The sequence below is a fragment of the Sceloporus occidentalis genome, unplaced genomic scaffold (genome assembly GCF_023333645.1).
Source record: "Sceloporus occidentalis isolate IW3139 unplaced genomic scaffold, rSceOcc1.0.p SCAF_2, whole genome shotgun sequence".
Classification (NCBI taxonomy): domain Eukaryota; kingdom Metazoa; phylum Chordata; class Lepidosauria; order Squamata; family Phrynosomatidae; genus Sceloporus; species Sceloporus occidentalis.
The window spans coordinates 81,585,292-81,610,184 of NW_028316982.1; the positions used below are offsets into that span (position 1 = coordinate 81,585,292).

Below are 24,893 nucleotides of genomic sequence, written 5' to 3' on the forward strand. Positions count from 1 at the left end.
TAAAAACTCATAAACTAAATATTATACCGTTATGAAAAGCAAGGTGAGATAGATGAATTATGGGTAAAGTTTCTTGTTTTAACATTCCTTTTTACTAATAATAACAGGAGAGAAACTGTTGTGGCTTGAATAATTATTGAATATTACAAGTTTATTACTCTTTTTGGAAAATAAAATTTATCTTTGGCAAATGTGCATGGAGAAGTTCAAATTGTTCCTAAGAACACCTTTTGCATTTGCATTTATAGGCTTTGCAGAGTAATCTAAAAGCAATATTTTTCTCTTGCTGCTCAGTCTCTGTATACGTCTTAATATTTTGTGTTGCAGGGCATATATGCCTCAGAGATTAATTATTTCCTTGACTAAGAATATATTTTATTTTCTTGGATTAAAATTTATATTAGGTATCTTCACAGTTCTTTCCAGATTGTACAGCAAGAGGCCAAACTGCCATATGATGTGTTACCAAACATATTGTTTTCAGTGGCTTTCATGTGTGCCATAAAATGGTCTTCAGTTTGACTCTACAATGTAGAATGGGGTGGAATTCCAAAGCTTCCAGATGTTGCCGAACTGTGACCCTTAGCATTCCTCATTATCAGTTATGTTGATCAAAGGATCTGGGAGTCACAGTTCAACATCTGGAGGGCCACACAATTCCCATTCCAGTTCTATGTGATAAGCCAGATTGAGGGCCACATTGCAGTAGCTGTGGAGGTAATTGAAAATGAAGGGTTTGCTGGCACTTATGTAGATGCTTTTTCCTTGGAATAGGTTGGGGTGTGCCAGAGAAGTAAAGAAAGTACCCAAATTACATACAGGTATCTACCAATTGTGGAGGTATCTAACTGGTGTTGAATGCACATGGGGCTGACCAGTAGGAACAATTCCAGCCCCACAGCTCATTCCACAGAGTTTAGAAAGGATCCTTTGACCCTCCAGAAAGGCTTTTGGGTGGCACAAGCAAGCTGAAAAGGTGAGGAGATGAAAAGGAAATTTCCTTCTACCCATAGTAGGGATCTACAACATTTCTTAGAGGGGAAAAAATTGAAATAATCTATTAACATTGCGAAAAATCATGTCATATTTGGGCCATCAAGGCATCATTTTTAGCACTGGCCCCAAACTGGAGTTAAAATTCAGGAGGGTGATGCTCCCAATATCTACCTTAGTTTAATCAAAATGTCAGTGGCAGTTGATTTCAGATGAAAGGTAAGTCATCTTTAGATTTCCATCAATTTGTAACTGTAGCAGGGGGCACCTTGAAACAACTTCCTTTAGGGAGTTCTCCTGCCAAGTTTCATCAGCAGAGAAATGAAGATTCAGTGCTTGTATTTTCTCTCTTCTCTGCTGAATTACAGATGAACAAGGATTTACCAAAGTTACAAAGTCAAGCAAAGAAAAGGGATTTTTCTTCCTTTTACTTTTATTTCTCAATCTTGCCATGGATTATGATTCTTCACACATTCAATGACAAATTCCTAAATAGATTGGTCCACTGAATAAATTTAAGAATACAGGCATGTTTTCAATGCACATTGTGTGTATTTGGAAATGTCTTTTAAGCATTGGCATCCTCATTGTTCTGACACGCATTTGCTTCTCATACTGCTTAATAATATTTCATTCCATTTTTCTTCTCAAGACTATTTGTAAGACTATTTGGGGGGCTCTATTTCTCCCTTGTTTCTGTAAGAGCATTGGTTGTGTTGTTGTTGTTTAGTGTGCAGGGGAAAAGCTATCCTGGATGGCCCCTTCCTACTTGCTGACAGCCCTTAAATCAGGGGAGGGCAGCTGAATAAGGACCAGAGGCCAATAGTCCCCCAGGCCCTCCCCTACAAGTCCAAATAACTATTTTTTTTCTGCAGACCTTCTCAAAATGGTGACAAGATGGTGACAAGAAATTATATTGTGCCACTTCCTGTTAACACTTTGAGATGGAGTACAGGTATTTCAGGTAGTACAGGATTCTGGGGTATTTGTGAGAGTGGGAGTATTTTCACATGTTTTTACATGTTTGGGGACAGTGTCTGCAAATTGCACCAAATTTTAAAAAGGGGGGCAGGCTTCAGGGATCCTAAAAGTGGTATGTACACTTTGTAGGCAGCAGCCAACAGGCTGCACTATCACTAACCATGTCTTAAGCCATGCCCCCATCATTCTGCCATCCCCCAGGGCCAGACAAGGTAGACAGGATATCTTTCAACTCAAAAATACCACTGTTGGCAAATCTGTTTTATCACCCCACACAAGATGCAATATATGTGCACACAAAGGTGGAAATGAGCCATTGTGTAGGCAGATAAATCAGTATATTTTGCAGCCTGTTCACAGTGTGTGTGTGTGTGTGTGTGTGTGTGTACAAATACAATGTTTATGGGAACCATGCTTCCTTATAAGAAATTGCGGGGAATGGCTCTGTGCCCTTTGAAAACCAGCCCCATACTCTGCATACATTTATTGTGTAGATTTACATGTCTGGAAAATTATTTCTTTGTAGAGATTATGCAGACCAGGCTTGAAAACAAAATCTCTCTCTCTCTCTCTCTCTCTTTCTGTGTGTGTGTGTGTGTGTGTGTGTGTGTGTGTGTGTGTGTTTGTATGGATTTGAGTGTGTGTGTGAGAGAGACCACACAGACATGGTGGAGGTATGCACTGAACACATTCAAAATGACATGGTCTGATCTATCCCATTGTTCAGCTATTTTTGATCCCTACAGATAGATTGCTGGAAATCAATTTGATGAAAGATAACAAAATGGGATGTACTGCTTAAATACCCCTAATGTATCAAATCATTTCTGATTTGGAAGCTAAGCAGGCTCAGCCCTGGCTAACACTTGGATGGGAGACTGTCAGCAAATACCAGGTGCTGTGGGTTATATTTCAGAGGAAAGAACTGGCAAAACCACCTCTGAATATTCCTTGCCTAGGAAAACCCTATGAAATTCATGGGGTTGCCATAGGTTGATATGCAACCTTAAGACATGCACACACACACCAAAATAGGTGCCCCAATGTCCTCCCATTACCTGGCACTTCAAGTGATGGTGGACAGCTGTTCATACACATGTCTTGCTGTGCCACCTACTGCCACAGCTAGTCACTCCCTCTGAGGCCAAAAATGAAGTGCCAAGCATTGATCACATGGCTGGGCACCTTTTTCTGATATTAGAGACAGCAACTTGTAGTGGTGAATGGCAGTGTAGAACATGTTGTAAATAGCTGCCCGCTATCACTTTAGAAGGATCCAGAAGAACCAGAGCAAGACTTTTTTAAAATTGGCATATGGCTGGATCAGTGCCAAATAGGCTGGATGTTCTCCAGATAGTTTGCACCAGATACAGGGACTGCGCTCTGTGTCATCAGGACTACTCATTGTGAGGATAAGGGGGGATGTGGTATTTTGCCTATGTAGACACTGCCTAAGACAACATAACAGTATAGTGAATAATAGAGCATAGTGTACGGATTGGATTTGATGGTCCATTAGGCCCCTTCCAGCTCTATGATTCTATGAAGATTATCACACTAGGGCTTACCATCAGTCAATCGCCCCTGGATCGTTGGGACAGTGTGCGTGTAAGAATGCCTGGAGCACTTCCTTAGTGTCATGGAATCGTCAGCTCCCTCTAGCATCATGGAATCATTCAGGAAAAGTGAATTTCCTCTTAATGCAAAGTTTCAGTTAAGAGGAAATTTACTCTCCCTGAACGATTCCATGATGCTAGAGGGAGCTGACGATTCAATGACGCTGAGGAAGCGCGCCAGACGATCATACATGCGCGCTTCCCCAACGATCCAGGGATGACTGACTGACGGTAAGTCCTAGTGTGATAATCTTATATGGTAATACTTTAGAGGCCAAAGAGGTGGATTTAGAGTGGAGGGACATGGATGCAAATCCCTACCAAGGGCTGATGTTTACTGGACAGCTGTGGACTATCTTTCAGCCTACTCCACAGGATTGTTATAAAGATAAACATACCTCCCTGAGCTCCTTAGAGGGAAGGCAAGATGAATGGCTTGTGGGAAGTTTAGTGTAAGTTCATGCAGAAGGTTTCAGGTTCAACCCTTGGCATCTCATGTAAAAGTGTGAAAGACTTTTTTGAAAACATTGCTACTGCCAATCAATATAGACAGTACTGAGTGAGTTGGAACAGTGGTCTGAGTCAGTACAGTGGATCCTTGTCATACGCTGGGGTTTGGTTCCAAGATCCCCCGTGTATAACAAAATCTGTGTATGCTCAAGTCCCATTGAGTATAATGACATAGCAAAATGGTGTCCCTAATAAAAAATGGAACATCAAGGTAAATTTATACTTTTTTGGAACATTTTCAAACTGTGTATGCTTAAATCCGTGTATAAGAAGGGCCGACTGTATAAAGAAACCTTCTATGCTCCTAGGAAAACTTTAATATATTTTAATAACTGTCTGATTTGTCAAGGAAGCTTTCCATTATTTGAGGTAGGACACAGTACATCAGCTATAAATCTAACACATAAATTGCAAACGTGCTTTCTTTGTTGAATAATCTATTTATATGGATTATTCAGTGGTAAAAACATAAATTTGAAGCTGCTGAAAAGATTAGTATGGTGATTAAGAAGTTAAAATCTGATAACCCCTGGGATGATTAAACATTCTAAACAGTTTCAGGAGCAATTAACTCATAGATTTTATTTATTTTTTTGCAACACAGAGAGTTTTAAGAAAACACCACCAATGTAGATAGATGCCTACAGGCAAACTATGTAAACATGAAGGATTACAGGAGAGAATGCAGGAACATTCATTTACTTGGCTTCTACACTTCCAAAATAAAAACAACAACAGAGTGACTAAAGTGTGCAGAAACAACTAGGAGGAATTCGAACAATTCTGAGCAAATCTAAAACTAATATCTTATAGCGGCCTTTATCAACAATATTTAGCATATTGTTAGCTATGAAAACATACTGTTGGCTATGGGATTAAGTAGTGAAGACCACCATTCAATTTATAATTCAGTATACCTGTTAGATAATGATCTCTGTATGTCATGTTTTAACACATACAGCAATCAATCTTGCCTTTGCCTTTGAAAAGTAAGATTTGGGCTTCTTTAGGCGCAACTAGTCACTTGAGGAATGATGCCCTCCAGCTGTCCAGGGGTCCTTTCACACTATACTATTTTAGTACTGTGAATCTACTTTTAACTTCCATAACCACACCCTATGGAATCCTGGGATTTATAGTTCGGTGAGGCATTAGAGCTTTTTGGCTGAGAATTCTAAATGATCTTCCCTAAACTGCCATTTCCAGGATCCCACAGGATGGAACCATGGTAGTTAAGGTGGAATGATAGGGCTATAATTGTGTAGTATGAAGGGGGCCAGTAGTGACAATTTTTTGAAACAAGAGTGCAGCTCTCCCTGTACTGTTTAACATTTTTTTAAAAAGACATGAAAAGCCCCAGAAATGATCTCTCTCCCTTTTCTGTTTTTTTTTTTTTTTTTTGGGGGGGGGGGGAATTTGTTGCATTTTTGGCAGACTGTGCAATCCCTGGAGGGCTCCAGGAGCAGAACTTTGGCTACTGGATCTAACACAATTTTCTATCCCTCCCCTAGGACATGTGAGGGCAACTTGTGGCCCTTCAGATGTTGCTGGACTACAGCTATAGTTCGCCCTTGGTATTTGCTGAGTTTTGATTCTGGGACCCCCAGTGGATTCCAAAATCCATGGATGCTCAAGTCCCACTAAATATATTGGCATAGTAAAGTGACATATTGGAAACATCTTTGAATGTGTTATAGACTGATATGAACATGGAATTTAGTCTCACCACAGACGACATCAGCAAATGGAACACCATCTCCAAGATTGGACAATTTCCACCAAACATTAACAAAGGAATAGCGTGTATGCTATCAAATTCTGTGATAGATTTTAATGGAAGCACCCATAAAGTCAACTTACCACTGAGAGGATGAGGAATGGTATATTGTTTCTTCTTACTTGTAATGGAAGATGATGAAAGCTTGTGAGAAGTATCAGCTCCTTGTTTCTTTAATGAACCATCACCTTGCTGGGCTTTCCTCAGTTGTATTATCTGTTGGAGTTTTTTGAGCCGTTCTTGAGAACGGCAAATAAAATGAGGCTTGTGAACTTCCAGAGCCTCCTTAAGGAAAGAGAAATTATATTGATTTAGGATGAGTGACAGAGAAGTGTCATGAAATCATTTTTTCCCCCTGGATCAGTCCTGTGACAATTCTACTTCTTGAGTTTAAACAGTAGCATCTAACATTCATCAAACTGGGTAGCAAAAATTTTAGAAATGGAAACTGAATTGATGTACTTTGATGAAGAGGTCGGTAACACACTGCCCATGGGCCCATATGCATCTGGCTGATAACTGTAGTTTGTTTGTCAGTGGTGGCAAAAGAAGCACAACTTTTCCATTACTTTTGCTGTAACAACATTGAATTCTGGCAGCATTGTGAGGAAAAAATTCTAAAAACAAAGATCTTCCACTTAAATATAAGGTGAATTGGGAGTCTACATATTGTTTTGAAGCTAATAATTGTTCTTGGTGGAAACCTCCCAGGAAAGCTAATCAGCTTCAGAACAAGGTGCATCCTTCACACACACACCTAGGGAAGTGCCTACTCCTATTTTAATGTTATACTGCTTGGCTGTATGGGTCCTTGCACTGGAACAAAGAAAATGTATATTATAAACCATTTTAGTTGTCAAGCTCAACACTCAGCAACATTAGAAAACTAGAGCACCCCCTCCCCCCACAATGGACAAGAAATCTTTCTTCAGTGACCTGACAACCTACTATAGATTAGGGATGGAAAGAATATTTGCTGATACGTACTTATTTCCTGGCTGAAAAATCGGCAACAGGGAGAAAACAATAGAAATTATTTATCCTAGCATGCAAGGGTGAAATAATTGAATATTTGTATCTCCACTGTAGGCTTTGAAAGATTGAGAACTACCAAACTATATGTAAAGTAGATGCTAACATCTATAATTAGGAAAAAACTACTAATTATATCCTACATTCCACTATATAATAAAGTATGCAAAACAATGAAACTAATTGCTTGTGAAGAAATACTGGATAAACATACATAAGGAGATGCAAGATGTCTTAAAAATAAATATTCCTCTCCTTCCTGAATTGTTCTTATTAAACATAGTAGACTTGATTCAAGCTAAATTGACCTCAAGTATGATTAGTGTAATTCTATATATATTAGTGTAATTCTATGGCACTAGTTAAATGTTGGAGATCCAGGGTAATCCCTTCCATGGACGATTGGAAAACAAGGGTACATGGTTTTTTCACTATGGATAGTCTGACTATGTACTCAGCAGGGAAAACTAATCAAGAATTTGAAAACAAATGGAAAAATGCTGCCAATTTCTTTCTTTGAGTTAGTCTCAAGGGTGCAACAAAATTTCTCTACATAATGTTTCTACAGAGGTATTCTACCTGTTGTCTCTTCTGATATAAGTGAAAGTTCCCTTGCAGGATGGTATGTACTTAACATTTTAAGTAGTATTGTTCATGGTTAATATTAGGAGTAGGAGAGAGATATAGAAGAGGGCATGAGCAGTAGATATTCAGGGATGTCCAATGTCAAAGTTTAACCCTGATTTGAGAATTGGTTTATACATAAGGGCCATTAAAGTCTCTATCTGATGCAAAAATTAAAACTATTTAAAGCCCTTAACATCATAATAATTCCTTTCTTAAAGGTAGATCTTCAAGGTCCATTTATTTTACAAGTCAGAACTAGTAGATCAAAAGCAGCTGACTGAATTGCTGAGCTTTTAACTCAAAAATAAAAAAAAGCTTTCCCTGTTCCAAAGGGCTCATTACATCCATGCACGGCTTATGAAGCAGCTAAGCATTTCTGCTGTCAGAATGCAGAAGGCAGTGATCTTTTCTGCTCGTTCCTCCCCTTAAAATCCCCTATGTTCCCTGCAGAATTGGTTCTGTTGGTTGGGGGACTCTCTGGAATAACAGAGAAGACAGTATAAGAGATGCAGAGGAACAGGGGGAGCCCACCTTCTGCTGACCAGATCATCTGGAGAACAACTGGGAACAACAAGAAGGGTAAAGTGTATCCCATCTGATAAACCCATCTTCGTCCCACAACAGGATTTCCTCATACATGTGTGCCTCAACATTCAGACATGCTAATTAAGTCTGTGTACAATCAGAAATCAAAACCACGCTAAATACAAAATAAACAGGTGAGAACAAACACATGCTATGAAAAACAGATTGTTTTACCAATTACGGGAGCACCTCTTCTAAAACTGTGCTGAATTTATTACCTGATTGGAGCTTCAATAGCACATCCCTGCTATTAAATCTCTTTGGTCCAAAACACATTGCAGAAATAATCCAGTTTGAGACCACTTTAACTGTCCTGGCTCTGTGCTAGGGAATTCTGGGAACTATAGTTTTGTGAGATATTTATCCTTCTTTGTCAAGAGAGCTCTGGTGCCACAATAAACTACAATTCCCAGGATCCCCTAGTACTGAGCCAGGATAATTATTCAGGTGTGGTATATAGCAGGTTCGGTGCTGAACTGGACAGATGTTATTCAGGCAGTTTATCCCAGAACCAGGAATGAGACCCTGGGTCATCACGACTACTTGCTGTGGAAATGGATGAAGGACATTTTATTTGGCCCATGCAGACAGGGCCTGAGATTGGCCAGAAACATGCTGATTAGTCCTAACTAGAGTAAACTGTTGAATCAATTCTCAAATGGTAAGTTGGCAGATAGGTAAATACAAGTGATACAATAGATCTGCTCTGGTCAAAACTAATAAGAAGATTTTGTCCACTGGTTACGTGGATTCATTTCAGTCTGGTTTACAGACCAGGCTTCTGACTGAAACTGACCTGGGGCCCATTCACATTATAATGCTGTTATTCCACTTTAATTGTCATGGCTCCATCCTTTGGAGTCCTGGGGTTTGTGGTTTGTGGTGGCACTAGAGCTCTCTGACTGAGAAATCTAAATGCCCCTCCCAAAACTGCAGTTCCCAGGATTCTATAGGATGGAACAATGGCAAATAAAATAGAATAATACTGTTATAACTCTGTAGTGTGAATAAGGATCAGGTCACCCTGTTGTATGGCCTATGCTAAAGGAAAGACAAGGAGTCCTTGCTAGTTCTCAAGGACTGCTTTGCAGTTGTGAAGCAGCCTGTTCATTTTAGATCCTAAACTTAATTATTTTATTGGGATGGGAAAGGGAAAGGGGACTTTTGGTGACCATGATTCTTATTTCATTTTTGAAACATTCAACTAAGATCTTTCTTTCACCCTGACCATTCGCCTCTGTAGTTTCATGGTTTACAGCTGGTTCTGCATTCCAGATATGTTAGTGCAAAACAAAGCTAAATAAAACAAACAAACAAAAAACACTGCTCAGCACTGCAGAAAAGGTCCTGTGAAGATTATCATCAGTCCAGGATTCTTTTCATCAGGGTTTCTTGAAAATATATTTTTTCACAATTTTTTGAACATTTCAAATATTATTTCCATCCCTATTGAAAAATACAACAATTGCAAAAATATTCATAGAATATTACATACTTTGGAAATCACGCACAGGCATCATATGGCACTGTGTACATTAGTCATAGCCTTGAGCTTTTAAAGATGTATGAATGTTGAGGCACTAGCACACAAAGGGTTGTTGAAGTTTCAGAAGCATGCTCTTCAATTGGAGCTAGCTGTATGCATAAAAATCAGGAACATGAACCTCAGTGATCTCTTGAAGGCTTACAAAGATTTAAGGTGTAGCTAGCATATCAATAAGAAATTCAGAGAGAACAGGAATACGGGATGAAGAAGAGATTGGTGCAAAATTAGGCAAAAAACACTGGGGTACAAAATGCCAACCAGAAAACTGGAAAATGCTGAAGTTGCAAGAGACTTCCAATTCCCATTTTCTGCATATCTTGCAGACGAATTGGTTTTTATACAGTTAAGGGCAGATTCAAGTAACTTCTCAGTTTTGCAGATAAAAAAAAGAGAGAGAGGAAAATAAAAATTTAAAAAGTGACTTTCTACCCTACTGGGTTTTCAAGAAAATAACCATCACTGAACGAAGAATTAACAGAGAAAACATTTTGATATTTTACCCTGAGTGTCAGTGGGTTTGCAGGAATTTTCTCAGGCTCAGAGCAGACCTTTGGCTGCTGAAAAGCTTCATGTTTCTCATGAGGAACATCTGGTTCATGAGCCGTGGAGGTTCTTACCCTGCCGACTGTCTCGTTCTTCTCACTTTCCTTGTGCTCTTTTAACTTGATAGCTGAGCCATAGAATATGTAATCACCTTAAAAAGAGATAAATGTTTACTAAGGGAATAAAGATAATTTGTATCTGGGTTCTTCTTGACAGCTTAGAATTTAGAGAAAAAGATCAAGGTATATATGGAGAATTCATTAAGCTGAGGAGTACTGCTTTGTGCTGGTATGATGCAGGATGTTTCTCATATGAAACAGTCTCATGAGCTGTCACAATTAATTTGAACCTTCTCCCTCAGTTGGAGGCCTGTGGGATGAAAACTAAAACCAGGTATACATATGCAGGAAAACAAGCTTTGAGAATCCTGAGAAGATTCACATGTAGTAGGTAGAAGGTGGCATGTTTTTATAATACCGTTTTAAAAAAAATCCTTCAGGTTAGCTTTGGCTTCAACAGAGGGAAAGAACAGATGCAGAAATATTCCATCCATTATGCTGGAAGAGCAGCTCCCTATGGGTACCCAAACAATCACCTAGGAGTAGCCATTCAGTCAGGCCTCCTGTATTATCCACACATCTACTTGGGAAATATTATCACAGGTTCTAATCACACAACCCACAACATTAGAGGCACTTTCACTTGCTCATACTCTAATGTGATATATGCCATTCTCTGTCACAATATCCTTTAGTACTCTGCATTGGGCAAACAGGCCAGTCTCTACATGAGAGGATAAATGGACATAAATTGGATATCAGGAATGGGAATACACAAAAACCAGTTGCAGAACACTTCAATCTTCCTGGGCATTCCATCTCTGACCTCAGGGCAGCGATCCTTGAACAAAAAATCTTTAAAGGCAGATTGGAAAGAGAAATAGCCAAATTAGAATATATCAACAAATTCCAATCCATCAACAGTAGGTTGAACAGAGCTAATGGTACCTGGCACGCCATATATTACAATACTGGCTAACACCGTAATCTCACAAGGAACCCCTTGGCCAATTCATGACATCTCCTTTCTATTCTCAGCCTGCACACACCACATTTCAAAACTCCCTCTATGATTCATATAGTCATCTACCTACCCTGCCCTTAGCAACATCTTTCCTCCTGCCTTTGTCCCTCAACAACCAAAGTTAAAACTGAACTTGTCACCTCATTGCCATAGCTACAAATTTTGCATTTCTATGGCTATTCATAGTGTGGTTATAAAGCTCCTTCCCAGGCACCAGTTCATGCATCTGAGGAAGTAGACGAAGTCTGCAAACGCTTATGTTACAAGTTCTTTCACACATTCTCAAAGGTGCTACAAGAGCAACCAGGACAGTATAAGGAAATTTTTATTGTAAAGTTTTTAAAATGTTTCCATCTTGAGAACTGCTTTAGGTCCCTTTCTGGGAGAAAAGTGGCATAAAAATAAATAAATATCCCTTTGCATACTGATGTTCCTATTCTAGACAGTTGTTATAAAAACTGTGGCCTAAATCCAATGTAGTCTCTTGTAAAGTGTGCTCACTGAATCAAGTGAACTTTCACAAGTGCTAATTTATAAATTCCCATTGTTTAAATCTCTAATCTGAACTAGTCACTAAATTAGACCTAGTGGTGGACTTTCCTTTTCCTTCTCTCCTCCTCCGTGTAATAGTCACCTCCTTTCTTGGGAATTCCAAACACAGGGGTTCAGGAGGGGAGAGGTGAGCTCTGACATGGGAGAAGTTGTCAACCTTTGTTATAGTTTCCTACCAACTATATGGTATTTATATTACTTTCTAGTGTACTTAAAACATTGAGAGATTAATTAAGTTTACACACTAATATACTGACATAAGATATTTCAGCCATCCATACATGGGTTAATATGCTTGCTTGTTCCAAAGTTGTGAACCTTTTTCAGATGAAATGAAAAACTATAGGTAATAAAAGACTTTCTTTGCTCCCTGTCAAAAAGAGGGAAACGTTGAGACATTATGCATGGCCATGTTTGTTCCCAGATTAATTGGCTGGGATGTGATTTTTCAGATTCTCCCAAAATCTCAGAAATCTGTACAAATGTACATGTATAGCAAGATACTGAATTTTCCTAATGTTATTATGAATACTTCCATATTAAAACTGTGTGGGAAGGAAGGAAGGAAGGAAGGAAGGAAGGAAGGAAGGAAGGAAGACACAACTAAAGAATAGTGACTTGCTATGAGCACATAAGTCTGAATCCTATTGGCCTGTCCCAGCTACAAAATACACCAAAAACATTGCTGAACAAATCAACACATAGTCTACTAGACAAGGCTAACAATACATTTTAAGCCTTAGTGAATTAATGAGAGTAGGAGATTAAAACCAAAAACTTTCTTGCAGTTCATACTCTATGTCTCAACACTAGACTTTCTCAGCTAGGGTTGCCTGGAACCCTAGGGTTCTTCAAGAGATTGCTGTGGATTCCACAAGAGATTATGACGGGAAAAAATGAAGTTTTTAAAGCTGTACATATAATCATTTTTATGAAGTGGTGCTGTGAAACCTGAACATTATTTCAAGATTTAAAAAGGCTGCTCTATACTAAACTACTTTTCAGTAGCCCATATGCTCTGATCCAATTTAGAGCTACTGCACTGATGATGTGATTACATATAGTATTATTCCCCAACTAAATTGAGGTTCCCTCCTACAGCTATGCAGTTCTTCCTTTTAAAATTCTTAACAGTATTGATTTGCGTATTTAGCATTATTACTGTTAGATGAGAAACTAACAAACAAAATGCTCCGATATGACTTCAGCTCATTATAAATCTAATTCATCTAGCAAGTTTTTAAAAATCTAATTTCTTTACTTATAATCATGCTTGATTGCAATTTTATGATCAATATTTCTTGCATAATTTATAACCCCAAAGAGGAGTTTGTGTCCAAAAATGCAAATGAAAGCTTGCAAGCTTCTTGTTAGAAATACAGGATTAGTTTAGTGTAGCAAATTAAGTTCAAGGCACTGAGAAGCAAGACTCTCACAAGAGTGACAATAGGCCCATACTTCTTGCCAAATAGCATGATTTGAGGTATTAAATATCTGGGAAGAAAGGCTATTTCAGATGGTTTCAGATGATGAGTTGGAGTAAAGAAAATATACCTTTCCCCTTGTCAACCTAGAAACATCAATTTTGTTCTTTTTGGAAAAACAATGAAACAGAGAGTAATCTACCCCTCCCTCCACAACTCCATCTGTTCTACCAAAGTTGCAGATTCACTTCCTTGTTCATCTTGGGCACATTTTTACTGAGCCAAGATTCTGAAACTCTTCCCATCCAAGCAAAAGTTTGCATAACAATTGAAAACTAAGCATTTGTTAAAGACATTTCTCCAGACAAATAGCTACATAAACATACCGGTGATCACAACCTGTTAAGTGGAAATTTATTGTAATATTGGAGTTTGTTTTTGTTGTTGTTGTGCCTTCAAGTTGTTTCCAACTTATGGTGACCCTAAAGCAAACCTATCACAGGTTTTTCTGAGGGCTGGGTGTGTGTGACTTGCCCAAGATCACCCAGTGGGTTTCCATGCCCAACTGGTGATTCAAACCCTGGTCTCCAGAGTTGTAACCCAACATTCAAACCACTACACCATGCTGGCTGGGGCAGTACTGGAGTATCTTCATGCATATTTTCTAATACATACATATCTGTTTCTATAACTGTAGTGAAGGGGGGAGGCTTTGTATGCCCTGGCTCTGCTACCTGTATGAGGAGTCTTTGGACTAGGGAAAATATCAATCGGGGCTTGCTATAAGCATGAAGGGGATCTCTAGAACAGGAGGGCTAGCTCTGCCAACAAATGGACACACTGGTCACACACACACCAAGCTGGTGTGTGATCTATCTCAGTCTGAAACAGGCTGACATGAATATGGATATATGGAGCAGAAATCCCTTTATGAAGACCTGTTATTTACTACAGCATAAAATCTCAGGGAATTTTGGCCATATTCTCCTGATAACTATTTTTGCATTCCTGAAAATGAAACTGAAAATCAGCACATCTCTGCCCACCTGATATCTTTCACTATTAGTTATCTAGAATGGACAAAAGTTCTTATTACTCCAGGGATACCTTTTTCACCTTTTAATTCACCCCAGCATGGGGTTACGATTTGAATTAGTAAAAGAATAATAATCTGCTTTGGTGAGAAAAAGGTGGCAATCTATGGCTAAGTAAATATGTCAAAAAGACATAAAGTCTTCTATAGTACCACTGATATGGTTGGTTAATTTCACTCCTTTGGCAAGGGTTGATCTTCTGCCTCAAGTTCCTATTGCTTTCAGTGGCAGTGATAGCTACTAACATCATACCATATTTCTTTCTGATTGTCTGCATCCTCTAGACATGGCTGATGGAAAAGAAGATAACAACTGAATAAAAAGATGTGTACATGTGTTTTCAAGTCACCTGTCAACTTATGGCAACTCCATAATTTCATAGGCTTTTCTTAGGCAAGGAATACTCAGGTGATTTTACAAAGTTTCTTCCTCTGAAATATAGCCTACAGTACCTGGTATTTGTTGACAGTCTCCATCCAAGTACTAACCAAGGTTGACCCTGCTTAGCTTCCAGGATCAGACAGGATCTGGTTCCATTAGAATACCATGAAGGAAATGGTGCTTTTAGAGATGTTTTATTTTAGAAATATTTTAATTTTGTAATATTAATGTTTTAGACTCTACACCATTTGGCAGGTTTTTGTTTTTATGTCATTTTGCTTTCTACTATGTAAAGCGCTGTACAAATCCTACAGCACTCTATAAATAAATGATGATAATAATAATAATAATAATAATAATAAGTGTTGGTGACAGAGAGAGGAAGAGGCTTCGTGGATCAAGTGCACCTATCTCACCATGAACAAGATGTTTACTAAGCAGTAGAAGTTTAGTGCAAGGAATGTCTGAATTGGCTATTAGATTCCAGCACAATGGAAGCACTCACTATCTTGAGCTAGCTTCTTTATCCTCCATTGTACTGATAGTCTGCAAAATGGTGATACAGCTTATTGATTCCAAGAAGCTGCTGTGAGAATAAAGGAAACCACAAGTGAAAAGGGACTGTACATGATCAAGACAACTCAAGAATATAAACTGAACATCAAGTGGGGTTTCATTTACCAGGAGACCAAAGGAAATCTCCTGATGAGGCACTCTTTTACTGGAACATCCATATGAGTTGGCGCTAGAAGACGAGTGTACAGTATAGTAAGGGGTTCAGTGGATGGGACTCCCTGAAAAGTTAAGAAACAAAGAGTAAAACATATGTGGGATCCATGTAGTCCTTGGGATAAATGATAAATGGGTCCCACATGTGCTTTATCCTTCCTTCCTTCCTTCCTTCCTTCCTTCCTTCCTTCCTTCCTTCCAAATTCTTATGAAGCTGGAAAGCACAGGACCAGAATATGCTAAAATGAGCAAAGGAAGCAGTACTGGTAAATTAATATGTCATTGTTTTAATATACAAACACTACATTCCTAAAAGTCAAAGGAATGACTTACCTTTAGGGAATAGATCTGTCCTGAGGTTAGCATTTTCATCCTGTGTTGTATTTGATGGAGCCTTGATATGACACCCACATTCAGAAATAGATTTTTTTGCTCTTGCAAAGCTTTGGGCCTGACTCTCTTTGGACTCTAAAGTGCCTTTGGGTAGATGTTTGTCTTTCGAAGAAATCCTACCTTCCAGCATGCATTCTTTCTTGGATGATTGCTTCAGAAAAGAAGCAGATGTGGTTTCATGGTATGTGTCTCTTGCGCACTGTTTTCTGTTACTTCCTGAGAATAGTTGTTCGCCTATTAAAAATTAAGGGGAGAAAAATCAAAGGAGGGAAACAGGTGTAGCAATACTTAAAATATCACTTCACTCAAAGCTCTTTCTGCACAGTTCCTCTGAATGTTATTTGCATGTATCATTTATTTTTGTTATTAATGGGTTTAAATTCATTAATAAAGACACACACCTTTGAAGCAGTGATGCCATGTCATTCCCACCAGAAAACTGTGGGAGATCATTAGCATCTTTGCTTCCTTGTTCCCTAAACTGCTTTTAATCATGTCATTCCCCTTCCTAACAAGACTACCTGCAATTACAAATTAATAGCTTCCTAGCCACCACATACATCGTTTTAATTTCCACAGCACAAGATTGTACACTATGCAAGTTTTACAAACCAATTGGGGAAAATAATTGTAACAAACACAGGACATGCTTCATAAAAGGCACATTATTACACAAAGCCAAATTTATTTTGCTTTTTTTTTTCAGTGCCTTTGTGTAGGTTTGATTCATGCATTCAGTTTCAGCTTGGATTTTTCTGCTTTCTTTCTGGCAGAGGTCTACACAGGAAAAACTCTGGCAGTACCAGTGACATTAAATTTAGGTGAACAATTTAACCTGGTTCAGGAGAACAATTAAACTAAATAAGGAAAGGTTATTAACCAACACTGCTAAACACACAATTATGAGGATGACGCCTGCACAAGAGAAATGGCCAGAAAGCCCAGAACCACCCAAAATCCATTCCTTACAAGGTATGTTATCCAAGGAAAATTCATTTGTGAGGGACAATATACCAAAGGTCCCAGACAAAAGAAGGTTTCTTTTATTTCTCATTCCTCATGTGAATTTCAATGCAACTTTGGAATATAAGGAGCAGATACTGCCATCAGTTGCAACCCCAACAGAACTTGCTTTCAAACAAACCCATTTTATTGGGCAGTGCAACCAACAGGAGGAACTTCCCCAGAGGCATTGTAGAGCTCCTTCAGACAGTTTCTATTCCAAAAGCATTAATGCTATGGTCAGTAAGAACTGCATGGCTTGTGGTGCCCCACCACAACAACTAAATCCATGATTTCTACTAGCAGTATTTCTCTTCTAGGTATTACCAATGTACATAGTGGTCATTAAACTCCACATGCCCTTCTCCTAAGCTTAGCTTGTTAGTAACTGTGTGCATCTGGCTTGCTCCCAATGTCCTTCCCCAAAGACTGGTTAGTAAATCTGTATATATATGTGTATGTGTAAGAAATTAGTTGAAGATAGGGTTTGGGATGCACTGGGCAACATAGTATAGGTAGCAGTAAATAGCAATCTTGAAAGCTTCATTTATGGAAATAAAAGTGCTTGGGATGGGAATGAAGATGCATGTTCTCCAGACTCACAAGCTACCTGTCAAAGTGCCTTGATGAATTGAAAGTTTTCCTGACATGTTTGCATAATTAAGGAGGGTTGTGAAATGCAAAGCAAGCAATGAGCTTCAACTGGGGTATTTATCTCAGCTCTAATTTGATTCATACAATAGCAAAAGCCCCGAATGTGACCTTGGGCAGGCTTCAAAGCAGAACCATTGACCCATTACTTATGTTTCTACATTATGGACATAGAAAACAAATCATGACATCTCCTGAGTGCTGGATACTGGATGTCATAGACTACATGACGATTGTCCAAAACCTAAATTAATTCAAAATAGCCACTGTTAGTAAAAGTTCCAATAGGATCTGCAAGAAAATAATGCAGAGAAAAATGCTTCTGTTCTGGATTTCAGCCAGCCATCTAGGCCCTTTTTCATGAAAGTTGATTTCATTCTTCCACTTCCTCCACTCTGAACCCACTGAACACAATCCCCGAAGCCCTTTAGAAGCACCTCTCACTTTCTTCATGGGAAAAAGTATTACAAATCTCAGGTTTTCCTCAAACGATTGGATATCTCTCTGTGCTAAAGCATTTAATTTTGCTTCTGGAAGGTACTGATTTGGCCACATAAGGACTTGAACTTGGACAGTACTGTTATTATATATGATACCTGGTTGGGTGTACTGTTCATCTAATCTAGGATAGTCTTTTTACATTCCTGTGTTAACATCCCTGAAGCAATGTATCCCTATAATTCACACTGTTATATCTCCATACAAATAGATGAAAACAGCTTTACTTTTTGCCTCTTTTCCTCACTCTACTGCAGCTTCTAAAACTTATCTAATTTACTGTCTCCTTCAAGAATATTATCCCAGTGGGAGTAGCAAGGAGTCACTAGCTGGTTCAACAATCTTCTTAGTAATGGAATTAGCGTATGTTGCCCTTTAATTACAGCAGCTAAGTTAAGTTAAAATAAAACTTTTTTTAAATAGGGGAAACCCATGAAGAAGCTCATTCTGTCTGGGAATAAGAGTTCTCTCCAGCTGTGATTTCTATTAAATTGTGATCGTTTCACAGCAAACTCCTTTTGCAAGCAGAGTTGGTTCAAGTTCTCTGGAGCCACACAGCTGGAGTCCTCATTCCATGTAATCATTCACTTTCCTGTCTCCTATGTAAGATAAATTCTAAAATTAAGACTGCACAATCCAAATCTCTTTCATGGACCAGTAAAAGATAACAGGCCTTGGGCACAGAAGCATAGCCTAGTGGGCTTCCCTGGGAAAAGACAGAGAGCAGAAATGTATGTGTGTGAGACAGAAAAAATGGTGAAGAACTGCAAAACTATAGGGAGACAGCGCGGTAACCTTTTCAGCAAAAGAATGTTAAAAGGCAATGGCACACACACACACAAAGAAAAATGGTATTCTTAGAAATCTGTAAGTGTTTCCAAACAGGAGACTGTGGTAAAGTGACACAGTCTGACACCTTGCATTTGCCTGCAGCAATGGCAAAATCAAACGTTTTGATTTATAACAGCACAGATACAGGAAACAAGTGCAATCCAATCTGAGCATTTGTCAATTTACCAAGAACTAAGAGTAGGAAATACTTATTGGAGAAGTTGATGTTAGCCCCATTGAAAGCTAAGATGAGTTGGTTCTAGATGAAACTAATTCAGGTGACCATATCAGTCAGGTCTTGAATTGACCTATGTATACTGATACCCATGAGGTAGGCTGCTTGCAGTCAACTTTTAAGAATGAGCTTTCAGAGCAAGCATTTGATATGTTTATGTATATGTGTGTCCACTTAAAAGCACAAGCTCATATACATTTGATGACTGATACATATATTATTTACCTTCTTTATATTAAAACAACCAGTATTTTAAAAAAAGATCAGCAAGCACCTATGAATTCTTATAACTTATGAATATTGAGGGTAGTTGGCCAAAGAATACCAAGGGAGTCAGGCAAAGGCAGAGGGGAAAAAAGGGAAATGAGGTTAGGAAAAGAATACTTCACCTGCTCAAGCCCCTATATCTAGAGCAAGTATCCTGAAAACAGAGATTAGGATCAATGGCATTTGGGAGACTTTTCCCCATCCCAGTCTCCATAAACGTTTCCCCCTATACATATTGCAATGAAGCACACAAATTTTAGCACTATATTGGTCAGCAGGGAAGACTGCAAGAACACTGGAAAAACATCTTTGCACATATCACATGCCATGAACACACCACAAACAGTGTGCATATTCAATGGGGGTGGTCTGTCTGCTTTGGGTTTTACTCCAGACTTTCCAAGGCAATGAATCAATTTTTGTGGAGAGTTCTGCACCATAGACAGTGCCTTTAAAAGTTCATACCTAAAGTTCAAAACTTAAAACCTGGGTGGGATTCACTACTCCACAGACATGGAAAGAACCAACTGCCCCTGATTACGCGGATCCTGTTCCAGGCTGGCTGGAGGACTGAAGTGGGTCCCTAACATTAGGGGGCAGAGAAATACAGTGGGTCCTTGTTATCCACTGGGGTTTGGTTCAAGGACCCCCTGTGGATAACAAAATCCATGGATGCTCAAGTCCCATTAAATACAATGGATAGTAAAATGGTGCCCCTTATATAAAATTGATAATCAAGGCTTGCTATTCGGAATTTATACCTTTTTAAAAAATATTTTCAAGTGTGGATGGTTGAATCCTTGGATGAAAAATCCATGGATAAGGAGGGCCAACTGTACTAGAACATTTGTCTTCTGGAACCTTACTTGATTCCTCTAATTCAAAACTCAGACTGTTCTGTACCAGTGTGGAAATGAAATGGGGCCACCCCCAACTAAGCAGGTAATACAGTCAGCCCTCCACATTTGCTGGGGTTAGGGGCCCTGCAAAAGGCAAAAAATGTGAATAACTCTAGGGGCCCCCCAAACCATATTTAACATGTACAAAAAGTACAATTTGCAGCTTCAACCCACCACGGATGCCTTTGAAGCAGCGGGTTTCCCTCACAAGGCACAAGTGGGTGGATGGTGGAACTTGCCACCATATTCATTGCTGCCCTACAGCATTTTTAATAGGGACTTACAATCCTTCTTCACAGTTTCTCAGTCTCACAAGGCTTCCAATCCATATTAAAAATGGCATAGGGCAGCAGGAAATAATCCATGAATAATCAGATTTCCAAAAGTCAATTGTCAATATGTGGAGGACCAACTGTATAGCTGAAAAAGCAAGAGGGGCAGGGCACTGAGAACCTCTGATGTTCTAGGACCTGAAATGCTGGGCCGACAGAATGAGGAGGCAGGAGTTCCATGGCAAAACACACTGGTGCTATTTTTGTTTCATTTAATTAGGAAGACTTATGGGGCTTATGTGTTTGGGGACACATACAGCTTGCAGATCACACCTTCCCCATGCCAGGGGCCCATTAAGACTACACAGTTATAGGATTATTATTCCACTTTAACTTCCATGGTTCCATCTTATGGAATCCTGGGCTTTGTAGTTTGTTCAGGCACTGGGGTGCTCTGGCTGAGCACTCTAAATGCCTTTCTCTAAACTGGCAATCCCAGGTTTCCATAGGACAGAACCATGGCAGTTAAAGTGGAATAATAGTGCAATAATTGTGTAGTGTGAATGGGCTTCCAGTCTAAAGGAATAGAAACTGGGCAAACTATAGATGTCTGTGGCTGAGACTGTCACAAGGGAGAGAAATAGATGGTTGGAAGATAGGGGAAACTGGCTTGTACATCCTGCTGAGAGTCTCACAGTATGTCATTCTAGTGTGAGGAGGACAATACACATCAAACCCAGCCTCCTTGGATTATAGAGATATTGAAAGAGGAAGAAAAGGAGAAAATAATTCAATGTGAAGTTGAAAGCTTTCGTGGCCAGCATCCATAGTTTTCTGAGTGTTTTTCAGGTTATATGGTCACATTTTAGAAGAATTTATTCCTGACATTTCGCCTGCATCTGTGGCATCTGCATCTTCAGAGGTTGGTGGCATGGAAGTGTGTGGAGTATATATACCTGTGGGACTCTTAGTTTAAACTGGGCTCTACTGGCCAATGGTTACGCTAGCTCAGACATTAGAAGAGCCACCAGGTGCAGAAAAAAACACGAGAGTGAGGCCAAACAACCTTCCAAAGGGAAGGTATTTTGGATAGAATAGGGAAACTGATGGGGAAACACAACCTCCAAATGATCTACAGACCGACCAGGAAAATCTAGCAAATGCTGCACTCAGCAAAGGACAGGAGAGACCTTCGCATGGCTGCAGGGGTTTACTGCATACTGTGGAGCTGTGGACAAGTCTACATAGGGACCACCAAATGCAGCGTTCAAATACGAATCAAGCTACACGAGAGACACTGCAGACTGGGCCAGCCAGAAAAGCCAGCAGTTGCAGAACATGTTATAAACCAACTGGTGCACAGAATGCTATTTGGAAAACTGAACTTCTGGACCATGCCAACAACTACCAGATCAGAATGCACAGGGCAGCCACTGAAATCCACAAACACTAAGCCAACTTCAACAGGGAAGAAGAAACGCTGAAAGCAAACTGAGAACCTCTACAGACTGGTGCTATAAGCCGATGTGGGAGCGGCATGGCATATGCACACCAGCCGCCCCTACACGTCTGTCATGCTGCATGCCCAACTGCACAGTGGGGGTGTCATAGTGCATGATTTAAATGCACTGTGCCAAAGAAGCGCCAAAAAGCCAACACTCCTGCAGATAGGGTGCCCTTTTCATAGTGTGAAAAGAAGCCACTTTTAGTGGCTTCTTTTTGAGCCACAGAAAGGCCAGATTGGGTGTACAGTTGCCATGGCCCTGATCTGGCGTGGAAAGGGGCAGCATGGAGCCAGCCCTTAGGGGCTGTCTGTTGAGCCCCCAAATTTGGCTATCAGTACCGAAAAGCACCAAAATCAAGAGTCAGCACAAGGAAATGAGCACCACCCAAGCTCAAGGGGTTTCCCCGCAGAAAATGGATTACCAATTAAATAGACACAAATCCCGTTTGCATCTCCCCCTCAGAACACACTTCCAGGCTGTGCCATTCAACAGCGTATAACACACTAACTAACCACCATTAACATGTAAACCACTTCATCCCAAATAAGGGTCCCACAGGTATATATACTCCACACACTTCCATGCCACCAACCTCTGAAGATGGCTGCCACAGATGCAGGTGAAACGTCAGAAATAAATTCTTCCAGAACGTGGCCTCACAGCCTGAAAAATATGCAGAAAACTATGAGAAAGGAACCTTTTGCCTTTCCCCCACTGTGTAATATGGTAAACGCTTTGGTTCCATCTGAACATGCTGTACAGTATACCATGGGGAAATGATGACAGGGAATGGGGTAAAGAAAAAAGCTCACTCCTCCTTTTAAGCTACTCCTGAAACTCCTTTCTCATTTTCCTTAAACAGCACTATAAACTGCAAGTCTTGCTGGGGGCTCTGAACAAAAGTGCTCCTTCTAGGGAATAAGGCTACAACATAGCAGGTCCCACAAGTATAAAATGGGTGATCATTACAGGGGATTGTTGGGGATTTTCTAATGGTGTCCATTGCATGCTGGTCAAAGTAATATCTTTTGACATGGTACATGGGGCTGCACCAGTGCCAAACATCCAGACACAGCAGCCTGGTAACCCCAGAAGTAGAGCCACAGATAAGTCAAGTTGTCCAATTAAACGGACACTCTTTTAGTATGCTGGTTTTTAAAAAGAAACCTATCAATTATTGATTTAAATACCGCACCCCGAATATGAAAGTTTTAAAATATCATCTGGCTGTTCATACAAAGGCCAGAGTCTACTTCAATTAAATTCTATGCTGGAACACAGTGAAGAAATGTCTACATGTCTAAATATCATGGAATTGTAGGCAGGCAGGCAGGCAGGCAGGCAGCCAGCCAGCAGAAGGTTTGCTTGTATCTTGCTCACTCTGGCAAGTTGTTAAATGCAGGAATGCAATCTAACAGATCTCCAGGGAGCTGACCTTCCCAGGGGAGAAAGTTTAGAACATGCATTCATAGATAGTTGTAAAACAAGACAGCATTCCTATCCTGTGGTTGTTTAGTCGCTGACTGCTAATGGCATAGTGGTGGTTTACTTTGAAAATCAATTAAAATAGGGATATATTAGAGGTGGCTCTCCACTAGTGTTAAGCATCAGTTAGAAATAAAGCTTTAAATTGAACCCAGCACCACAGCCATTTTTGGACAAATATATGAAAGCACTGAGTAAATTTTGGAACTAAATTTTGTACATATTTCTTTATAACATTACCAATTTAATATTATTTTTTTGAAACAGGATATGGACCAATATCTGGCTCATATTTTTCCTATAAACAGTCACAAAGAGCCAAAATAATATACAAACAGCTGTCAATTATTTATTATAAAGGATGTAGATACAAACAATGTAAAGGAAGCAAAAAGAAAGTGATTGAAAAGCTGAGATCATGAATCCCATTTTCATATTCTGGGAACATTTTCAGGGTATTGTTTGGGGAATCAGGCATGTATCTCTCATTAAGAATATCGAGAGTGGTATTTCTAGCTCTCCAAACAACAAACTGGAAATATATGCAACCCACGGAGAACAGCTAGAATTGCAATTGGATGGAGACTGAGTTTTGCTATTATCCTAGTTGAAAAAAGACTTTAAGGCTAATGAAAAAAGACAAGGCAGACTAATGCAGAAGGAAGCATATGAGAACAAAACAGTTCAGAAAGAAAGTAGGATGCTTCCATTTGCAAAATGTCAACAATATCTATTTGGGATGCCAAAAATTCTCACCCCATCCCATTTAATGCTTCAAAGTTTGGAGTATGCAAAATAAATCCATGCTATATGTTTTTCCTCTTTTGTCCAAGATAAACTAGCCATACCTCGAACCATCTTTGTTGCCTTTCCCAAGATGGCTTTTTGATCATGCTGTAGAAAAGTAATCTCTTTTACAAAGCAAACACTGGCAGGCAGCTGGTCTTTACGTTGTGCAGGTTTCTGTTGAATTTTGTGAAGGAAAATGCTTGTTAAGAAAAAGACCGTATGACTCATTTATGGGTCTTCATTCTTCATTTAAAGAAAGCAATATGGAGTGAAATGAAGATGCCCATAAGTCCTTTCTCATTATAGGAACTGTTTTCTTACACAATAAACCCATACTCAGGAGGATATCAGTATTCCTTCAAATCAGCAGTGCAGCTTTCCAAGCCACCACATTGGAGTTTATCAGACAAGGGAAATGGGAAATATAATCCAATGACAATCTGAACGCAATCATGGGGTTTAACGTTATTGTGTGATAACCCACTACACGCAAATTTGGGCAATGGGAAGTCAGTCCGAGCACAATCATGGAGTTTCATGTTATTGCGTGATAAACTACCACACGCAAATTCGGGCAATGGCAAGCTATTTTC

At 39.5% G+C, this 24,893-nt stretch overlaps 1 protein-coding gene across 6 annotated transcripts in view; it reads right to left on the reverse strand.

Moving 5' to 3' along the window:
- CUNH10orf90 (chromosome unknown C10orf90 homolog) overlaps positions 1-24,893 on the reverse strand; it is a 204,202-nt gene that overhangs the window by 23,935 nt on the left and 155,374 nt on the right. For 5 of the 6 annotated variants that reach the window (XM_089507830.1, XM_089507831.1, XM_089507833.1 and 2 more), the window contains 3 exons: positions 15,807-16,100; positions 10,168-10,361; positions 5,961-6,162 (listed from right to left, as the gene is read on the reverse strand). In XM_089507830.1, the coding sequence (XP_089363956.1) occupies positions 5,961-6,162; positions 10,168-10,361; positions 15,807-16,100 (690 nt within the window). The remainder of the gene's footprint in view (positions 1-5,960; positions 6,163-10,167; positions 10,362-15,806; positions 16,101-24,893) is intronic. The other variant, XM_089507832.1, reaches the window with a different exon arrangement.